The 15,473-nt window shown below is 48.5% G+C and overlaps 1 protein-coding gene across 1 annotated transcript in view; it reads left to right on the top strand.

Moving 5' to 3' along the window:
- AKAP1 (A-kinase anchoring protein 1) overlaps positions 1-15,473 on the top strand; it is a 30,916-nt gene that overhangs the window by 4,118 nt on the left and 11,325 nt on the right. The window contains exon 2 of the mRNA XM_081115586.1: positions 12,989-14,618. Within this exon, the coding sequence (XP_080971712.1) occupies positions 13,013-14,618 (1,606 nt within the window). The 5' untranslated portion in view covers positions 12,989-13,012. The remainder of the gene's footprint in view (positions 1-12,988; positions 14,619-15,473) is intronic.

Here is a 15,473-nt window from a genome sequence, read left to right as displayed (position 1 = left end):
AGGGATGAAAGCTAGATGTGGTTCCAGGCAGGTCTGTTGGCCCTCTGCGGTCTCAGTTTCTTCAGCTGGTGAAAGGGTTGGACAACATCGAAGGCATTCAGATTTTGTTCCTGGGAGCTCTTAGTCTAAAGTGCCTGGGTGTAGTTGCCTGCAGGATTGTGTATGGGGAGGTGTGGTTTTGGGCTAGGATGCTAGGTTCAGTGGGTAGTACAGGTCAAAGACTTTTAAAAAACCAATCCACTGTTTCAGGTGCATCTCAAGTTCTCTTAGCTCTAAGGTGCTGCTGTGCTAAATATTTTTATATTTTACACTCTCTTCTAGTCTCTTCTAAAGTGATGCTTAGGGGAGAGGATCTAGAACTGCCTTGTCCTAGAGGGTAGTAGCCAGTCATGTGTGACTAGTTAAATTGAAGCTTTAAGCATCAAATAAAATTTAAAAATTAGTGTCTTGGTAATATTAGTCACGTTTCAAGTGTTCAGTAGCTTCAGGTGGCCAGTGGTTACAGTATTGAACAGTGCAGGCTTAGAACATTTTCATCATCCCAGAAGATTCTATTGGACAGCACTGGTCTTAGTTCTTTGCCCAAGTCTAAAAGCTAAAGCATCGTGTGTTTGGGCTTCATCTTTCATAGCCCATAAACCAAACAGCTTTGGTGACAAATTTTTTATTAGCTCTCTCCATGGCATGTTAAGAAGCAAGTTGCAGTCTGCCAGTTTGGAGAGCAGTGATCAATTATGAAACAATTTGAGGAGGGTAGTGAGGGATCTGGGAATGGGAGCATGAAGCAAAGAAACAGACACTAAGCCCTTGGAAAGCCGTATTGGTTTGAGAGCTTGTTTATTATCTTAAAGGTCCTTACTGGTTCTCCAAGGCCTGTGCTCACTATCCTTGGTCTTCGGATGCCAGCTGACCTGTTTGTCCTTCACCTACCTGAATACTTGCTGCAGGATCCCAATGTGGGCCTTTTGCTAAACAGATTGCAGATATCTTATAAACTAGTGTCATTTTCATTGCACCCCTCTAGTCAGTCCATCTCAGTGTTAGGGGGCCTGTTTTTACAGAAGGCGGTGGGGAGAGTTGCCCACAGTAGGGATCCTGAAGTGTTGGTGTAGGGCTAGCTCTAGGGAATGGCCTTTATTTCAGGATGCTCCCTTATCTAATCCTGAGTGTGCTTAGTTTGAACCCTGCTAGACTGACCTTTGGCATATAATGTGAGAGACTTTTTTCTTGGAGCCAGACAGCATAAGGTGCATAACAGATACTTACTGAGCACTTACTGTATACCTAGCATCTTAGGAGTTTTTTTCTGAGCTGTTCCCTTCTTATTCTTTCTCAACTCTGAAGTTAGGTATTTCTACTTTGTATATGAGGAAACTGAGGCCCTGAGCAAGGTATGCTGATGTCAGGACTCAGGACTGGGCCGGATTTGGACCTAGATGAGGTTTCTATAGCTCCATGCTTAGAGGCTGTTTCTTATTTACTGCCCCATTAACCCTCCAGCCTCATCCAGAAAACGACACTGGGTTTTTATAAGATTAAAATCCTTTGTCCCACAAGCTGAGTCAGACTGTTAGGTATTTTGAGTCATTTTAGCTACATTTCAGCCCTGTGATGAAGATATTTGTATCCCATTTTATGGAACATTTTCATTTGACAGGAAACTGAAGTTCAGGATCCTATTCTTTAATGCTCCTACCTTTCCAAAACCATGTTTTATCATCAGAATTATGCAACTATTGGTGCATTTGAGCTGCAGAAATAATGACTGTGACTAAGAAAGCCTTGTAGACTGTAGCTGTGCCTGGAAGGCCTGGAAAAGTGCTCTGAAGACTTTGGGTTTGCTCAGTCGCCTGGTTGAGAGGACAACCTTGAAGTTACTTATTCCCTGGCTAATAATAATGTGGCCTGTCAGACCTCACATGGAGGTCACGAGATCATCCCCTGGCCCTCACTAGGCTGTTGCCTGGCAGTAGCTTGGTCCCTTTTGGAGGAGGCCACAGGATTTGTTCAATCCCAGCCCTCATCCCCACACTGCACTGCCATTCCCAGCCCCTTCTCCAACCTCAGCCTCTGACAGTAGATCTGAAGGCCAGCTCAGTCCCCTGTAAATCTTCTTTCCCCTCCTGCCTGTCCCTCTGAAGAGAAAGGAGCAGGAAGGAATTGCCCTGAGCTGCCTTGGAGGGAGGCCTGCACTCTGATGTGCCTTGAGCTCTGTCTCTGGTGAGAAAAGGCTGTGCTGAGCAGAACCTCCTTGCTTTGTCCTTTGACTCTGGTGAGGCCCACCTGGCCATGCATGTGCTGTCGTGCTATTTTTGGCAGCTGGTATCCTTTAGGAGGGCCAAGTGCATGTCCCTTCAGTGTACAGAGCAGGTCCTGAGGCTGAAGCTGCTGCTGCTTTCTAATCCGGAGGAAGGAGAATAAACCCACCTTAGGAACTATCATAGGGTGTTGGTGGGGGAGAGAGGTAGCTGCTCAAGATGTTCCTGGGGCTGCCTTTTCTATTCTGGATCTGTGGCAGGGGCCCAACCCTGCCTCCTGGGCCAGGCAGGCATGTGACCGAGGCAGCCCAGTGGGCCCCGGGGAATGACATTGCTGTCCAGGGGAATGACACCCATTGTTGCCCCAGCGGCCAATTTCTTAGGAACTCACATAACCCTATTTTTATGGGAAGTCATCCAACCTAAGGGCAGGCCACCAGATGGACACTAAAAATTCTGTAAAGCTATGGATGTGCTGGCTGCCTGAGTATTGGTGTACTCTTGCTTAAACCAAAATAAGAACATGAGAGGAGGCAATGCCATGTCCCTCAGGAGGAACTCTTATAGGGAGCCAGTAATTTAGAAGAGAGATGAAAAAGGAGTTTGACAAATGAGTTCTGTTCCACACTGCCATCCCTTCTTTCCCCGCCCCTTTTTGGCTCCCCCTTTCCTCTAACTTGGAGCTGCCAACTCCAGCCCATCTATGTTTCGGATTAAGAAAGCTTCAAGCCATATAAGGCCCTCTGTTGCCTGTGGTTTATGTTGGCCAGAGAGCGAGGTAGTTTTTGCAAAGTATATTTCAAAGCAGCGGCAAGGGCTTCTGTAGGGCTCCGTGCTTGTCTGCTCCCAGTCCCATCCACTCCCCTCTCCTCCCCAAGACTGATAAATGGTGTGACTCCAGGGCTTCGTACAGACGTACTTGCTGAGAACCTGAAGGAAAAAGAGGGCCTGTTTACTCACACAGTGTGTACCTGCCATGCTAACCGGCCACAGGCACCCTGTTTCTGGAATAGATTCTGAATCAGCCTCGGATTATTAGTCTAGAAACTAGAGCCCCTTGGCTATTGAGGCCAGTTGGTTTCCCTCTCTGGAGGAAGTTTGGTGAACCTGTTCCTCCGGGTTCTTGACCTTCAGCAGGCACCTGCCCTGTGAGGCTGGGGAGCAGCTTCTCTGGCAGCAGCCCTTCAACCTCATCTTCACCTCCCTTTTTGCTGCCTCTTGAGTCAGTCAAGCTTGTTCCTGCTTTAGGACTTTGGCACATGCTCTCCCTGCCTGGAACTTTCTTCCCCTCTCCTTTCCCTCTCCTCCCAGATCTTGGCATGGCTGCCTCTCACTCTTCCAGCTCTGCAATCACCTCTTCAGAGGGGCATTCCCTGACCCTTCTGTCTAAAGCTTCCTCCCACCCCCCACGCTCTTTATCCAGCCTTTCTCCACTTGGGTTCCTCAGCGAAACCACAGAACACAGAAGATCGAGTGACTTTCTCAACTCTCCCAACTAGTACCATTCTAGATGCCCAGGAGTATAGTTAATTCATCATGTCCAAGGGATGCCTAGGGCTCAGTTCTCTGAAGCGGTTGAGAGGCTGCAGGTTTATTACTTTTAGTTGCTGCACCTTTGTAGTATCTTGAGATCTGAAATGTGACTCCCTACCTACCCCTCCCTCCACCTTGGCTTTCTGAGAGCTCTTGCATCTCCAGCAGAACCTGGCTCATAGTGGGTATTCAAATCTTTATGGAATGACTAGGCCCAAGGGGTCCTGTTACCTGATGCTGGCTAGACCTCAACCGGGTGGGAGCCAGATGCCTTGCTCCAAAGGATCAATCAATAAGCATGTTCTCTTTGTGATTATTACTGTTGTCACCAGGGCAGTTGGGGAGGAGGGGGGGGGCGTGTCTCTGAAGCAAAGTTAGCATCACTTATGAGAAAATAAAACATTATACATTTGTACATAGATGATGATGACATATATATTTATTATGATGGTTAAAGAAACATAAAAGCTATATGGTAACAGAGCATCCATTGCTATTTAACACTTAAGTATATTAATTTTCTATGAAAGTATTGCTTGTAGGAAGTTTTGACTTGAGTTTGCACAGGTTTGAAAGAACAGCCATTTCCCCTGACTGCTCTCCCTCCTGTTATGTTCCCTTCTGGAGGCAGCTGCTTTCATCTTCTAATTGTTCTCCCTACCTATGTATTTCTAAATAGTATACTCCTTCCTTCCTCCCTTCCTTCCTCCCTCCCTCCCTCCCTTCCTTCCCTCCCTCCTTTCCATCTCCCCTTCCTTTTTATATTATCTGATTTGCTCTTCTATTCTGGAAGATCGGGACTTCGCTCATTCCTACACTCCTCTCCTCCCCCCCATCTTCAGGATAGAGGTAGTATGCGTTATGATATAAATACTGCTATGGCTGCAGAGTTCTTAGTTTTCCATATTTCCTTTCTTGTCTCCCTCTCCCCTCTCCTCTCCTAATTTGTTTTGTTTGCTTAGCTTTGTTTTCTTTGTCTCTCCCATCAGTTCTTTGACTCTCCCCTGGGCCTTAGCCATTGCTGTTGAGCTCCTTGCATTTGCTTAAACATGCCAGGTACTAGCGTTCCATGTTGCTCCTGGGATGCACCCTGTCCCTGGCTCTGCTTCCTAGGAACTCCTTCTCCCCTTCTCTTGTGTTACTTCCTGGATCTGTGCCCCTGCCTTTCCTGATTTATTCCCTTGTTTTTGTGGAGCCTGGCTTCTAGTAGCTTGCTGACAAAGTGTGCAAGGGTGGGCAGCCAACAAGGAGCAAGCTGGTTCATGCACAAGGACAAGCCTCTTTGAAGGCATGGGTCAGGGTGTGGCCAGAGACAGAAGGGTTGGTAGAAAGTTGGCAAAGACAACTAGGCCCTCAGAACCCTTCCAATGAACCAGTACACCTGGCTTTACCTTATGGAGTAGTTCAAATGAGAAGGGATGTGGATTTGGGCACCAGGTAGTGGTGAAAATAAGTATTGGAAGAAAGTCTGCATACTGAATGGGCCAACTGAATCTCTCTCGGCTCCCACATTGCTGGCATTTGGGCTGCTATCCTTTTGTCTCCCACCATAGTACATTAGAACATCCTAATCTGGAGAAACTGGTAGCCTGGTTCATGTTTGTCCCCCACCCTTGCCAGGACACTTGCCTGACTCTTGGACCAAACTTGTCAGTTGGTCAGTGGCAGAGGGTAGCAATAATAGGCCCACTAGAGGAGAAGTCATTGGTGTTTTTCCCCCCAAAAGGACTTGCAAGTGCCTCGAGGGTAGTGTGTTTGTGTGATTCATTTCTGTGACCCACTGTGCTTTGTACCCTGCAGGTACCAATACATATTTGGTGAATAGAAATTACCTTATGCCTTTATGTGATTTCTGAGTTTGCCATTTGGAAAATCAGTGTCTACCTCTTTACTTTGTCCCCTGAGATGGTGCTGGGAAGAGTCTTTGCCTCACACCAACATCTTTTCTGATTCCGTTTGAAGTCACATGTCATCTTTACTAGCTTTTAGATAAGCTTGTTGTCTGATCACAACTTCATGCCTTTTGGGCAGTCTTGTGTAGTGCTCTGTGGTCCTGGGCAGGAACTCTGTGTACCTAGGAATGCTTTCCTGGCACCTGCTTTATCACCACAGTCATTAAAAAATTTTAAACTACATCCCTACCCCCCAGTTGAAGCAATGGGAGGACCTTTGCAGGAGGTACTGATTTTTCCCCCTTTATCATTTGAAGCCTAATGAGACTGGACCTGCCATGAGGGGTCAGCAGAGAAGGAGGGAGGCTGGGCAGTTGGCACTAGTGTGGTTTCCTCACTTACCAACTTTTCCAAACTGGGAGTTTAATTTTTAATTGAACTGGAGGAGGAAGAGCTCTTAATTGGAGACTATGTCCAGAGATGGGATTTTTCACTTCTGACTCTACTTACTTGGAGCTCCTGATACCATGCTCTGGGTTTCCATTTTGGCCGGAGAAGGCTTTATTGAGTAGGCCCGCCCATCCAGACATTGTTGGGTGAAGCCTCCAGTCTCTTGGTGAGTAGGCTGTGAAGTGTTCTGTGATCCAGAACTAGGAGGGTGGCTGACCAGGCTGCTCTGTGGGGCCATCACAATGGAGGGTGTGGGGGACAGCCCTGGGCAGGACCTCACAGTTCACTCAGGTACCCTAAGGATGAAGGTAACAACCCTGTGAACACCGAGACTGGGCTGAGACCAACACACCTGAGGCATGGTTCCAGCGCTTTGATTCCTGGGCCCCCAGCCATGCTGCTGAGGGTGAGTGGCCCAGCTTGCCGTCGTTCCCCACCCTCAGTGGCAGGACCGAACATTGCCCGGCAAGGTAGGTGCTGGCCCTCTCAGCATTTATCCAGCTTTTGTGTTTCCTTTAGGTCTCCTGGGAATACCCTCTAGCACTGTGCTGTCCACTAGGTAGCCACCAGTTGTACGTGGCTATTTAAAGTAAAGTAACATTAAATATAATTTAAAATTCAATTCCTCAGTCACACTGGTCACATTTCAAGTGCTCAGTAGCTCCCTGTGACTAAGTGGCTGCCAATATTGGACTTCATTTGCTGCTTGGGGATCAGCCAGGCCTTTGCCTCTTGTGACCTGCTCTGGTTTGGTGATGTTGCAACTGCCCATTGCCTTGACAGTAAAGGTCAGACTCCCTTTGTCTGGCCCCCTGCTAGCTCTTCAGCCTCTGCTCCAGGACTTGTTCTGTTCTACTCTGGGACCTACTGCTCCCTCCTACCCCCAAAGATACATTGGGTTTAGAACCTTAATCGATGTCATTAACCCACTGTTGCAACCTAAGGAAATTCTGGCCCTTGAGACAGCCTTCCTTGAGTTCTCTTTGCCTGTTTCTGAACTGGTCTTGTCTTGGTGCTGGTATGTATGTATGTGAGAGTGAGACACACACTGACTCTTCCATCTGGATTGTAAGCTGCTTTTTCTTGCTGAAACTTAAGCACATTTGAATGTGTGTGCATATCCTCAACCTGATGTACTGGGTTAATGCACCCTGTACAACCCAAGAGGCACTCTTGTTGTCCTCCTCCAGCAAACTCGGGGGGTTGGGAGTGAGTGAGGGTCGTAGGATTGGGGGTGGGGGAGGAGAAGAGGGAGAGGGGAGACCTTGGCCTGGCCCACAAGTCTATTGTTATTCTTTGAATGCAGTGGCAGCAAGTGCTGGGCTTTAGGTTCTGGATCATTCCCTGTCCTTGGAAGACCCCCTTCAAGGGGAAAAGTGCCCCCTCGTGGCAAGAACTTTATGTGCGAAACCCTCAGGAGATGGAGTGTCTCTAGCCTCCTGTTGGTGAGCACATAACCCTGGAATAATGGAAGAAATGTTCAAATTCCAACCAGCCAGGATTGCAAAAGTAGGTTTACACTTGTGAGTATGTGAAACACAGTTTATTCTTGTATTATTATTTATTAATTATTGTATTATTTTCTATACAAACAACTGTAAACCTACTTTTGCCCACCCCTGTATAAAGTCCATTCAGAACATAGAGTGGATGTGACTTCACTGACCAGACCCAAGCCCAGACTGAACTTGGCACCTAAGCTCTTGTTTTTATGATGGACTTTCCCATTAATTAATTACATGCAGCCCTTTTTTCACAATAACTGCTGCCAAATAGGCTGAGTCACTGGGACCAGCGCTCTTTGTATTGTTCCCAGAGATTGGTTTTCTTGTTTAGCAGAAGGCCCTAGATTGCAGTGGCTCACTGGTCATCAGGGTTGGGAGGGAAGCAATTACTTCTCCAGAGGTAAGCTGTTCTGAGAAACTGCAGGTTCCTCGGGGAGAGAGAAGGAACCCTTTTAGAACCTGGGGTGAGTAGTAGGTGGGCACCAAGGTCATGTGGGGCTGTGACACGTGCCTGCCCTCAGCTCTGTGTGACTACTGGGCAGCCAGCCAGCGTGCATCTATTCGAGGGTAAATGGACCTGCTAAAAATAAGCAGGCAGCTATTTCATTCCAACAGATTCAAAATAGCCAAGCCTCCTCCCGCCAGCCCCAGTCAGGGCCTTGCATGCTTTCCCTGACTGGAGGCAGGCCTGCCTAGAGGCCTGGGCCTCAGGAGGGGGAGGAGGAAGGCCATCTTCAGTTAGCTTGTGCCTGTGAAGGCTTTTAGATCCACACTGTTAAATGCCACTTATATTTTGAGAGGTTAGGGTTTATTTAAAAAAAAGGCAGAGAGAGCAACTCGGGGAAGGGAGGAAGCAGAGAGCCTTGTAAGGCTGAAGTGTGTGCATGCACAGGGGGCGGCCCTGTCTGAGACTTCAGGAAAGGTTGGTACATCCTGCACCACCAGTCCAGGCCTCTGTCCACATAAAGCAGGGAAAATGGCACCTTACCAGTTCACAGGAAGTCTGTCTGAGTGAGTTGAGATTGGCTCGGGTAGGACTCTAGGAAGGAACTGAAGGGCTAAGGAAGTGGGACTTTTCTTGACTGGTGGGAAGCGGTGCCTCAGTCACCCTGAGCTCCCTGTGAGGTGCCTTCAGTGAAATCCTGCTAGGCTCTCACATCACCTTTGGATGGGGTGGCTACTGATTCCTGGGGCTCTTGGCTATGTGTGTGGTGTAGATGGCTCATACCTAACCATGGCAAGGAAAAAATAAACCATTTCATCTGCTCCTGTCTCTGATCTCATACCTCTTATTTCAAGTGCCTGGAGTACTTCATTTCCTGTCCAGGGCAGTTTCTGTCCCTAGAGGCAGTCCTGGAGAGGAGGACTTTGCCTGGAGGAATAGTGGCAACTGGCTTCTGGTTCCTCAGCAGAGGGTCTCTCAGCTCTAGGCCAGCATGTGAATGGTGGGCACTGGGGACCCAGGTGAACCTAGTCAGGATTCTGTGGGTTGGGTGACATGGCACCAGGGTAGCAGTATTAAATGCCTTCTAGGAAGCCCTCCTGGCACAACAGGGTGGGTCAGGCTTGGAAATGGTGCAGAAAGTTTCCTAAGCTGTAATTAGCAAAGTAGCTACAGCTGCCTGTCTACAGGGGCCTGTAGATGGTGGGTCTGGGGGCTTAGAGCCCCAATCTCTGGGAACAGGCTGTGCTGGGAGGGTTAGGTGAGTGAGTGGAGGTGTCCCTGTGAGCTACAGAGCAGCAGGCAAGGAGTATATGCAGTGGCCCCAGGCAGCTGGTTCTGTGTTGAGTATGAACTGGGGCTGGGAGCCGAATACCTGAGGTGGGAGGAGGCCAGTGACATGGTGGGCCTGGTCTGGGTTGCAGCATGGATCTCCTGGGGTGCAGGACCAAAGCCAGACCGCAGTGTGTGTTCGAGTGTTGGGCCTCTGCCTTATAGCCAGTTTCTGCAATCTCCAGTGGTGGGGTGGGATCAACTGCTGGACCCCTTGGGTCAACTTTTAGTTCTGGGGTGGGGGTGAGGATTCTCAGTCTTGTAAGAGGCAGTTTGTATCTTTGATAGCAACTTCCCCCTTACACACACACACACACACACACACCTCAGTTTGAGTTTGTGGCCTTGGGTCCTTATGTGTAAAATGGGAGACTGCCACCTATGGGTTGTTAAGAGATAGGATTCTTTTTCTTCCTCTCTACCCCATTCCATTTCTTCTTTTTCCTGAGATGAGAGAATTGCTAGAATACTATGGGAATCATAACTATACACCCTGCTGAAATAGGGTTGTCTAGTTAATAAGGACTCAGAATCTAAATTTACTAACAAGAAGAAAACCTGGGTTCTGATCCCAGCCCCACTTCCTGTTACAGGTGACCTGTTGGGTGGGACTTAATCTCCTGACCAGGGGCTGTGTCTCCTGTATACTACCGTATCCTGAGAGCACCCTTCCCCCGTAGCCTCTTTTCCTTCTCAAATTTTATTTATTTTTATGTGAAAGACGTTGAACACAAAGCAAATATTCCATAATCTCCCACTTTTTTGGGTGTGTACAGGTTGTTACAACTTGACTGCACTTTGGAGTCACCTTGGTTAACAAACTTGGTACCTGGATTTTACCCTCAGAGATTCTGACTTAATTAAATTGGGAGCCATCTTGGGATTTTATTATTTATTTATGTATTTATTTATTTTTAAAGTATATCTTTATTGATTTCGGAGAGAAAGAGAGAAACATCAATGATGAGAGAGTCATTGATCGGCTGCCCCATGCACACCGCCTGCTGGGGATCGGGCCTGCAACCCGGGCATGTGCCCTGACCGGGAATCGAACCACAATCTCCTGGATCCTAGGTCGATGCTCAACCACTGAGCTATGCTCGGCCAGGCTTGGGATTTTAAAAGCATCCCAAGTGGTGCTAATGTGCAGTCAAGTTGGAGAACCACTGAAACTAAAAAAAATCTCTCTTTCGGTTAACCTAAGAACTTATATACATATGTGCATAACCCATGGAATACCAACGATAGTGTGGTGAAGGCCTGGGGGAGGGATTCAGGGTAGAGGGAATCAATGGGGGAAAAAAGGGGACATTTGTAATACTTAAACAATAAAGATAAATTAAAAAAAAAAAACCCTCTCTTCCCCAAAAGAAGGAAGACTACCCATTTTTGATAGGATCCCTGTTTTTTCATGGCGTTAAGTGGACACAGACCTCACATGCACATGGTGGTACAGCTTTTATTTTAGGTATCACAGCAGTTTTTCCATGTCAGTACATGAAATCAGCTCACTTTTCTAACACTGATTTGTCCCTGGATTTTATGATATATTTAGCAATGATTTTTCTGAATTTTGTTTCAAATAATACCCCAGTGAGCATTCTTATATAGAACTCTGCTTATGCAGAGTTTTTTAAATTTTTATTTATTTTTTTCCTTACTTTTTTTTAAATCCTCACCCGAGGATATTTTTCCATTGCTTTTCATAGAGAGTGGAAGGGAGGGGGGAGAGAGAGAGAGGGAGAGAGAGAGAGAAACATCGATGTGAGAGAGACACATTGATTGGTTGCCTCCCATACTCGCCCCGACCAGGGCCAGGGATCAAGCCTGCAACCGAGGTACGCATCCTTGGCCGGAATCGAACCCAGGACCTTTCAGTCCCTGGGCCGACGCTCTATCCACTGAGCCAAACCAGCTAGGACTATTTATGTTTTTAAATAAAAGATTCCAGGTTTGGGAATTTGGGGGTCATAGGTATGGTCATAAAGTTTTAAGAGCAGTACGAACTTCCTCTTTCCTTGGCCCATACAGTGCCTTATCCCCACAGATCCATTAGTTAGTGGATTTTGGATTTAATGTGGAGTAGAACCTGAGTTTCGTTCCCTTGACTGTATAACATTGAGTTCTTTAAACCTTTAAAATGGTAATACATTGCAAACTAGGTGGTGATTAGGTGACGCAGGAGAAAGTGTCTAGTGAGGTTTCGTCATTTGAATCTGAAGCTCTTAGGCAGCTTCATTGAAGCTTTCCACCTGGAGGGATTAACAACGTCTTCTGAGCCCTGGCTGCTGCTTAGCTCTGCTTTGTATTTTCCAATCCTATTGCTTCATCTTCCAATATTAGCAGGAAGGTTTATCTTTAAAGATGAGGCACTTTCTGGAGATAACCTCCTCCCCACCCCCTCCCACACCCCCATCACTTAGAGAAACACTTTTCCTAGCACCTTCTCAAATGTGTTTGTGAATCCTCTGGGAGGCTTGTTAAAATGCAGCTTGTGATGCAGTAGGTCTGGAGTGGGACTGAGATACTGTATTTCTAGCAGGTTCCCAGGTTATGCTTGATGCTTCTGGTCTACAGACTGTGCTCTGAGAAGCAAAGTCCTGGAGCAGTGTTGCCAGCCTCGGCTGATCATTGAGCTCACTTCTGGTTTTGCCAGAAAACATTTAGATACAGCTAGAGTTGGTAAAGCATTTACAGCTAAGCACAAACACAAATTAAGGTGTAATTCACCATGCTAGTGGACGATTTGGGGTTTTAAGAAGACATGAATTTTTGCATACAGAATAAAATTTGCTGGCACGGGAGGCACTGAATACAAGCATTCTAGGATAAGTCCTTCACATACCTCATGAGAGCTAACCCTGCTCTGCAAAGCACTTGCTACATATCTCAACTAATCCTTATACCAGTCATCCTATATGTTCTTCATCTTACAGATGAAAAACCTATCTCCTTTACATCTCTACTGCCTTATTCTAGGCCCTTAATAACATTTCTCTTAACTCACCTAGGTCTCCAGGTCTTGACTCTCCAAGTATGACCTGTGTCCATGCCACAGTGTGTATTTTGTTGGCCCCTCACCCTGGAGCATCTCCCTGTCCTTACTCATTCTTTGTTCTGGCTCTCTTGCTGTGTAACGAATGTTTTATTGACTCATGGTTTTGTGGGTTCATGTGAGGGACATACGTACATGTGGATTCCATGGGTGTTTAAAAATGCTCCTATGCTACCTGAGTAGATAAGATTTCTGTGAGTTTAGAGAACTAAAACACTAAACATAATTAGCTCCTTGGGGGAATTTGGCATTGAGAAATGATGAAGGAAGGGATTTATTCAAGAGAAGGCTCAGCTTGTTTCAAGGGAGTGTGTGTGGATGAGGGAGCAGAGGGGGGTGTCTCTTCCTGCCCACCTACCTCCAGTGGCTCACCCAGTGGGTGTGAGGGGTGGCACTCCTTTCAGGGACAGGGAAGGAGCACACACGGCTCTGCTGTCACCTGTCGATTGTCTTTCCTGTGCAATTGCATCAGGATCCTCTTACCAGACTCTCATGTCACCTCTTTCTCCTCCTGCTCCCAGGTATAACTTCTTCAAGCCTCCAGGATGGCCATCCAGTTCCGCTCACTTTTCCCCTTGGCACTGCCTGGAATGCTAGCACTCCTTGGCTGGTGGTGGTTTTTCTCTCGTAAAAAAGAACATGTCGGCAGCCATGAAAAACGAGTGGAGGCCAGCGCTGTGGAGCTGAGGGCTGGCCCTGCCATCGGGGAACTGGCCCCTGTGGAAGATGCCCGTTCTGCAATAGTGTCCCCACCACCCAGTGTCACACAGCCGGCAGAAAAGGAGCTGGCCACCGTGAGCAAGCCTTCCACAGAGCCCCCAGCCTTGCTGAGGGCACATCCAGCCTGTCGAAGATCAGAGTCCTCAGGCAGCCTGCCTAACACCACAGACATGGGAGTTCGACCAGGAACGTGCAGAGATGACAGTGCAAGGGTGGAAACAGCCCAGGCGGGTGATGAAGCCAAGCCTGTTCCTCTGGAGTGCTCTCTTCCATCCCCAAAGGCTATTCTGTTCCCCCAGGAAGCTGCTGGGGTGTGCAGGCACGAGACAGGGCGGGACCAGCAAGGCCAGCCCGCAGCCCCCACAGAGAAGCATGGCCCTGGGGAGAAGGCGAGAGAGCTGGGGGCTGAAGGCACTGGCGACGCAGTGCTGGGAGAAAGTGTGCTGGAAGAAGGCTTGTTGTCCCTGGAGCATGGCTCTGCATTGCAGAGCAGCAAGGCGCCCACCCTGGCTCCCTTGGGAGGAGGGGGAGAGGAAAGGAAGAGCAACCCGCTTCTGGTGGAGGGGGACACAGCGGAGAAGTTGTTGAGTAGCTTTATTGAATCGGCTCAGGTGGAGCGGGCCAAGGATGATGAAACACCGGCACCCCGGGTCAGAGGTGGCCAAGCCTGGGCTGGAGAACTGAGCAAAGAGGAGACCTTGGGTAAAAATGAGGAGATTGAGCAGGCTGCCTTCCAGATCATCTCCAAAGTGATCTTGGATGCGACTGAAGAAGTGTTGGCCACCACCACCATGGGCAAGATTGCAAGTTGCATGTATCAGGCCTCAGCTAGTCAGCCCCAGGGGCAGAAGGAGGAGAGCTGTCCTCCAGTTTGCCAGAAAACTGCCCTCGAGCAAGATGTCTCAGATCCCACTCGGGCCACAGTGGAGGCAGCCACAGTGGAGGCAGCCTTAGGCCCATTGGACGCTGCCCTCCCGTTGGCAGGCCTGCCAGTAGAGGACGTGCCACCACCAAAGACCTATGTGAGCTGTCTGACCAGCCCTCTGTCCAGCCCCACCAAGGACATGAAGCCAAAGAACTCTGTGCACCATATCTCCCTGGCCCCCTGCCCACCACCAGCCACCCCCCTTGGAGAGTTGCTGGACAAGGCAGATGTCCTGGAGGAAGATGCTGGCTGTGTCACCTGCATGTCTGACAACAGCCAGGCTGTCCCTTCAGTGTCCTCCTCCGGGCAGTGCTCAGATTCTGTCAGCACTTCAGGGCTCGAAGACTCTTGTACAGAGACCAACTCAAGCCCCAGGGACAAGGCCACCACCTCACTGCTGCCACAAAGCACTGTGCCCTTCAGCAATGGGGTGCTGAAGGGGGAGTTGTCAGACTTGGGGACTGAGGATGGATGGACCATGGATGCGGAAGCAGATCATTCGGGAGGTAGGAGGGTCTTGGGCGTTCCTTATTCAGAGGACTGGGTGTCCCCCTTTATGCAGTAGGAAAGGCTGCCAGTCTGCCTCTCTCTCTCTGCTACTTCTGTGTCCCAGCTGGCCTGCAGAAAGTCAGGGCACAGCATAGAGCTGGTGGGTAACTGAAAAGTTAGGCTGCCTTGAACCCCAAAGTCCTGGGAGCTGTAACTTGATTCTGCAGCCAATGACCCTCCCCAGCCCATCTGATGGAACCAGATCAAAATTGGGTTCACCGATTGACCTAAGTGTGCCTCTTTTTCTCTTTTAAACACTAACCCGTTAATGTTGTTTTTTTTTAATGGAGGGCCTCCTTAGCTTTAATTCTCTTGAGTACCGAGAATGGGTGTGAGCTTTTTTTAATGGTTTATTTCCTTTTAATCTTGTGCTTATTCCCATGTCTTCACCTGCTTTCCTTCTCCAGAAGCTCTTTCCTGGTAAGTGCCCAGAGATTGGCCCCAGCTTTGCGTACTTGTGGGAGGCTCGCGCTCTGCTGCGTGTTGCTGTCACCTGTTCCTTTGCAGAGCGCCTCAGCCATTTTCTTTCCGTGCAGCTGCAGGTCCACCCCCGGGAAAGAGGGGCACTTTGGTAACGAAGTGTCCACTGGGTTTTTCGAGTGCTGACCCCAGCGTAGACAGTTCAGACCCGCTAACTTCCAGGTCAGCAGCTCCTGACCCTGTTTCTGCAGCTACCCTGGGGCATTTTCATTGATCTCATGGGAAGAGCCCATGAATTCCCTGCAGGGCCTCTGACTTGCTTGCCCTGGAGCCTTTCTCTATCATTTTAGCTCCAGAAAGGTTGGGACTCTTTCTTGGGAATTCAGATCTTT

The sequence above is a fragment of the Miniopterus schreibersii genome, assembly GCF_964146895.1.
Source record: "Miniopterus schreibersii genome assembly, chromosome: 16".
Lineage (NCBI taxonomy): Eukaryota > Metazoa > Chordata > Mammalia > Chiroptera > Miniopteridae > Miniopterus > Miniopterus schreibersii.
The sequence above is the reverse complement of the archived record's forward strand: the minus strand, read 5'-3'. Positions and strand labels throughout refer to the sequence as shown.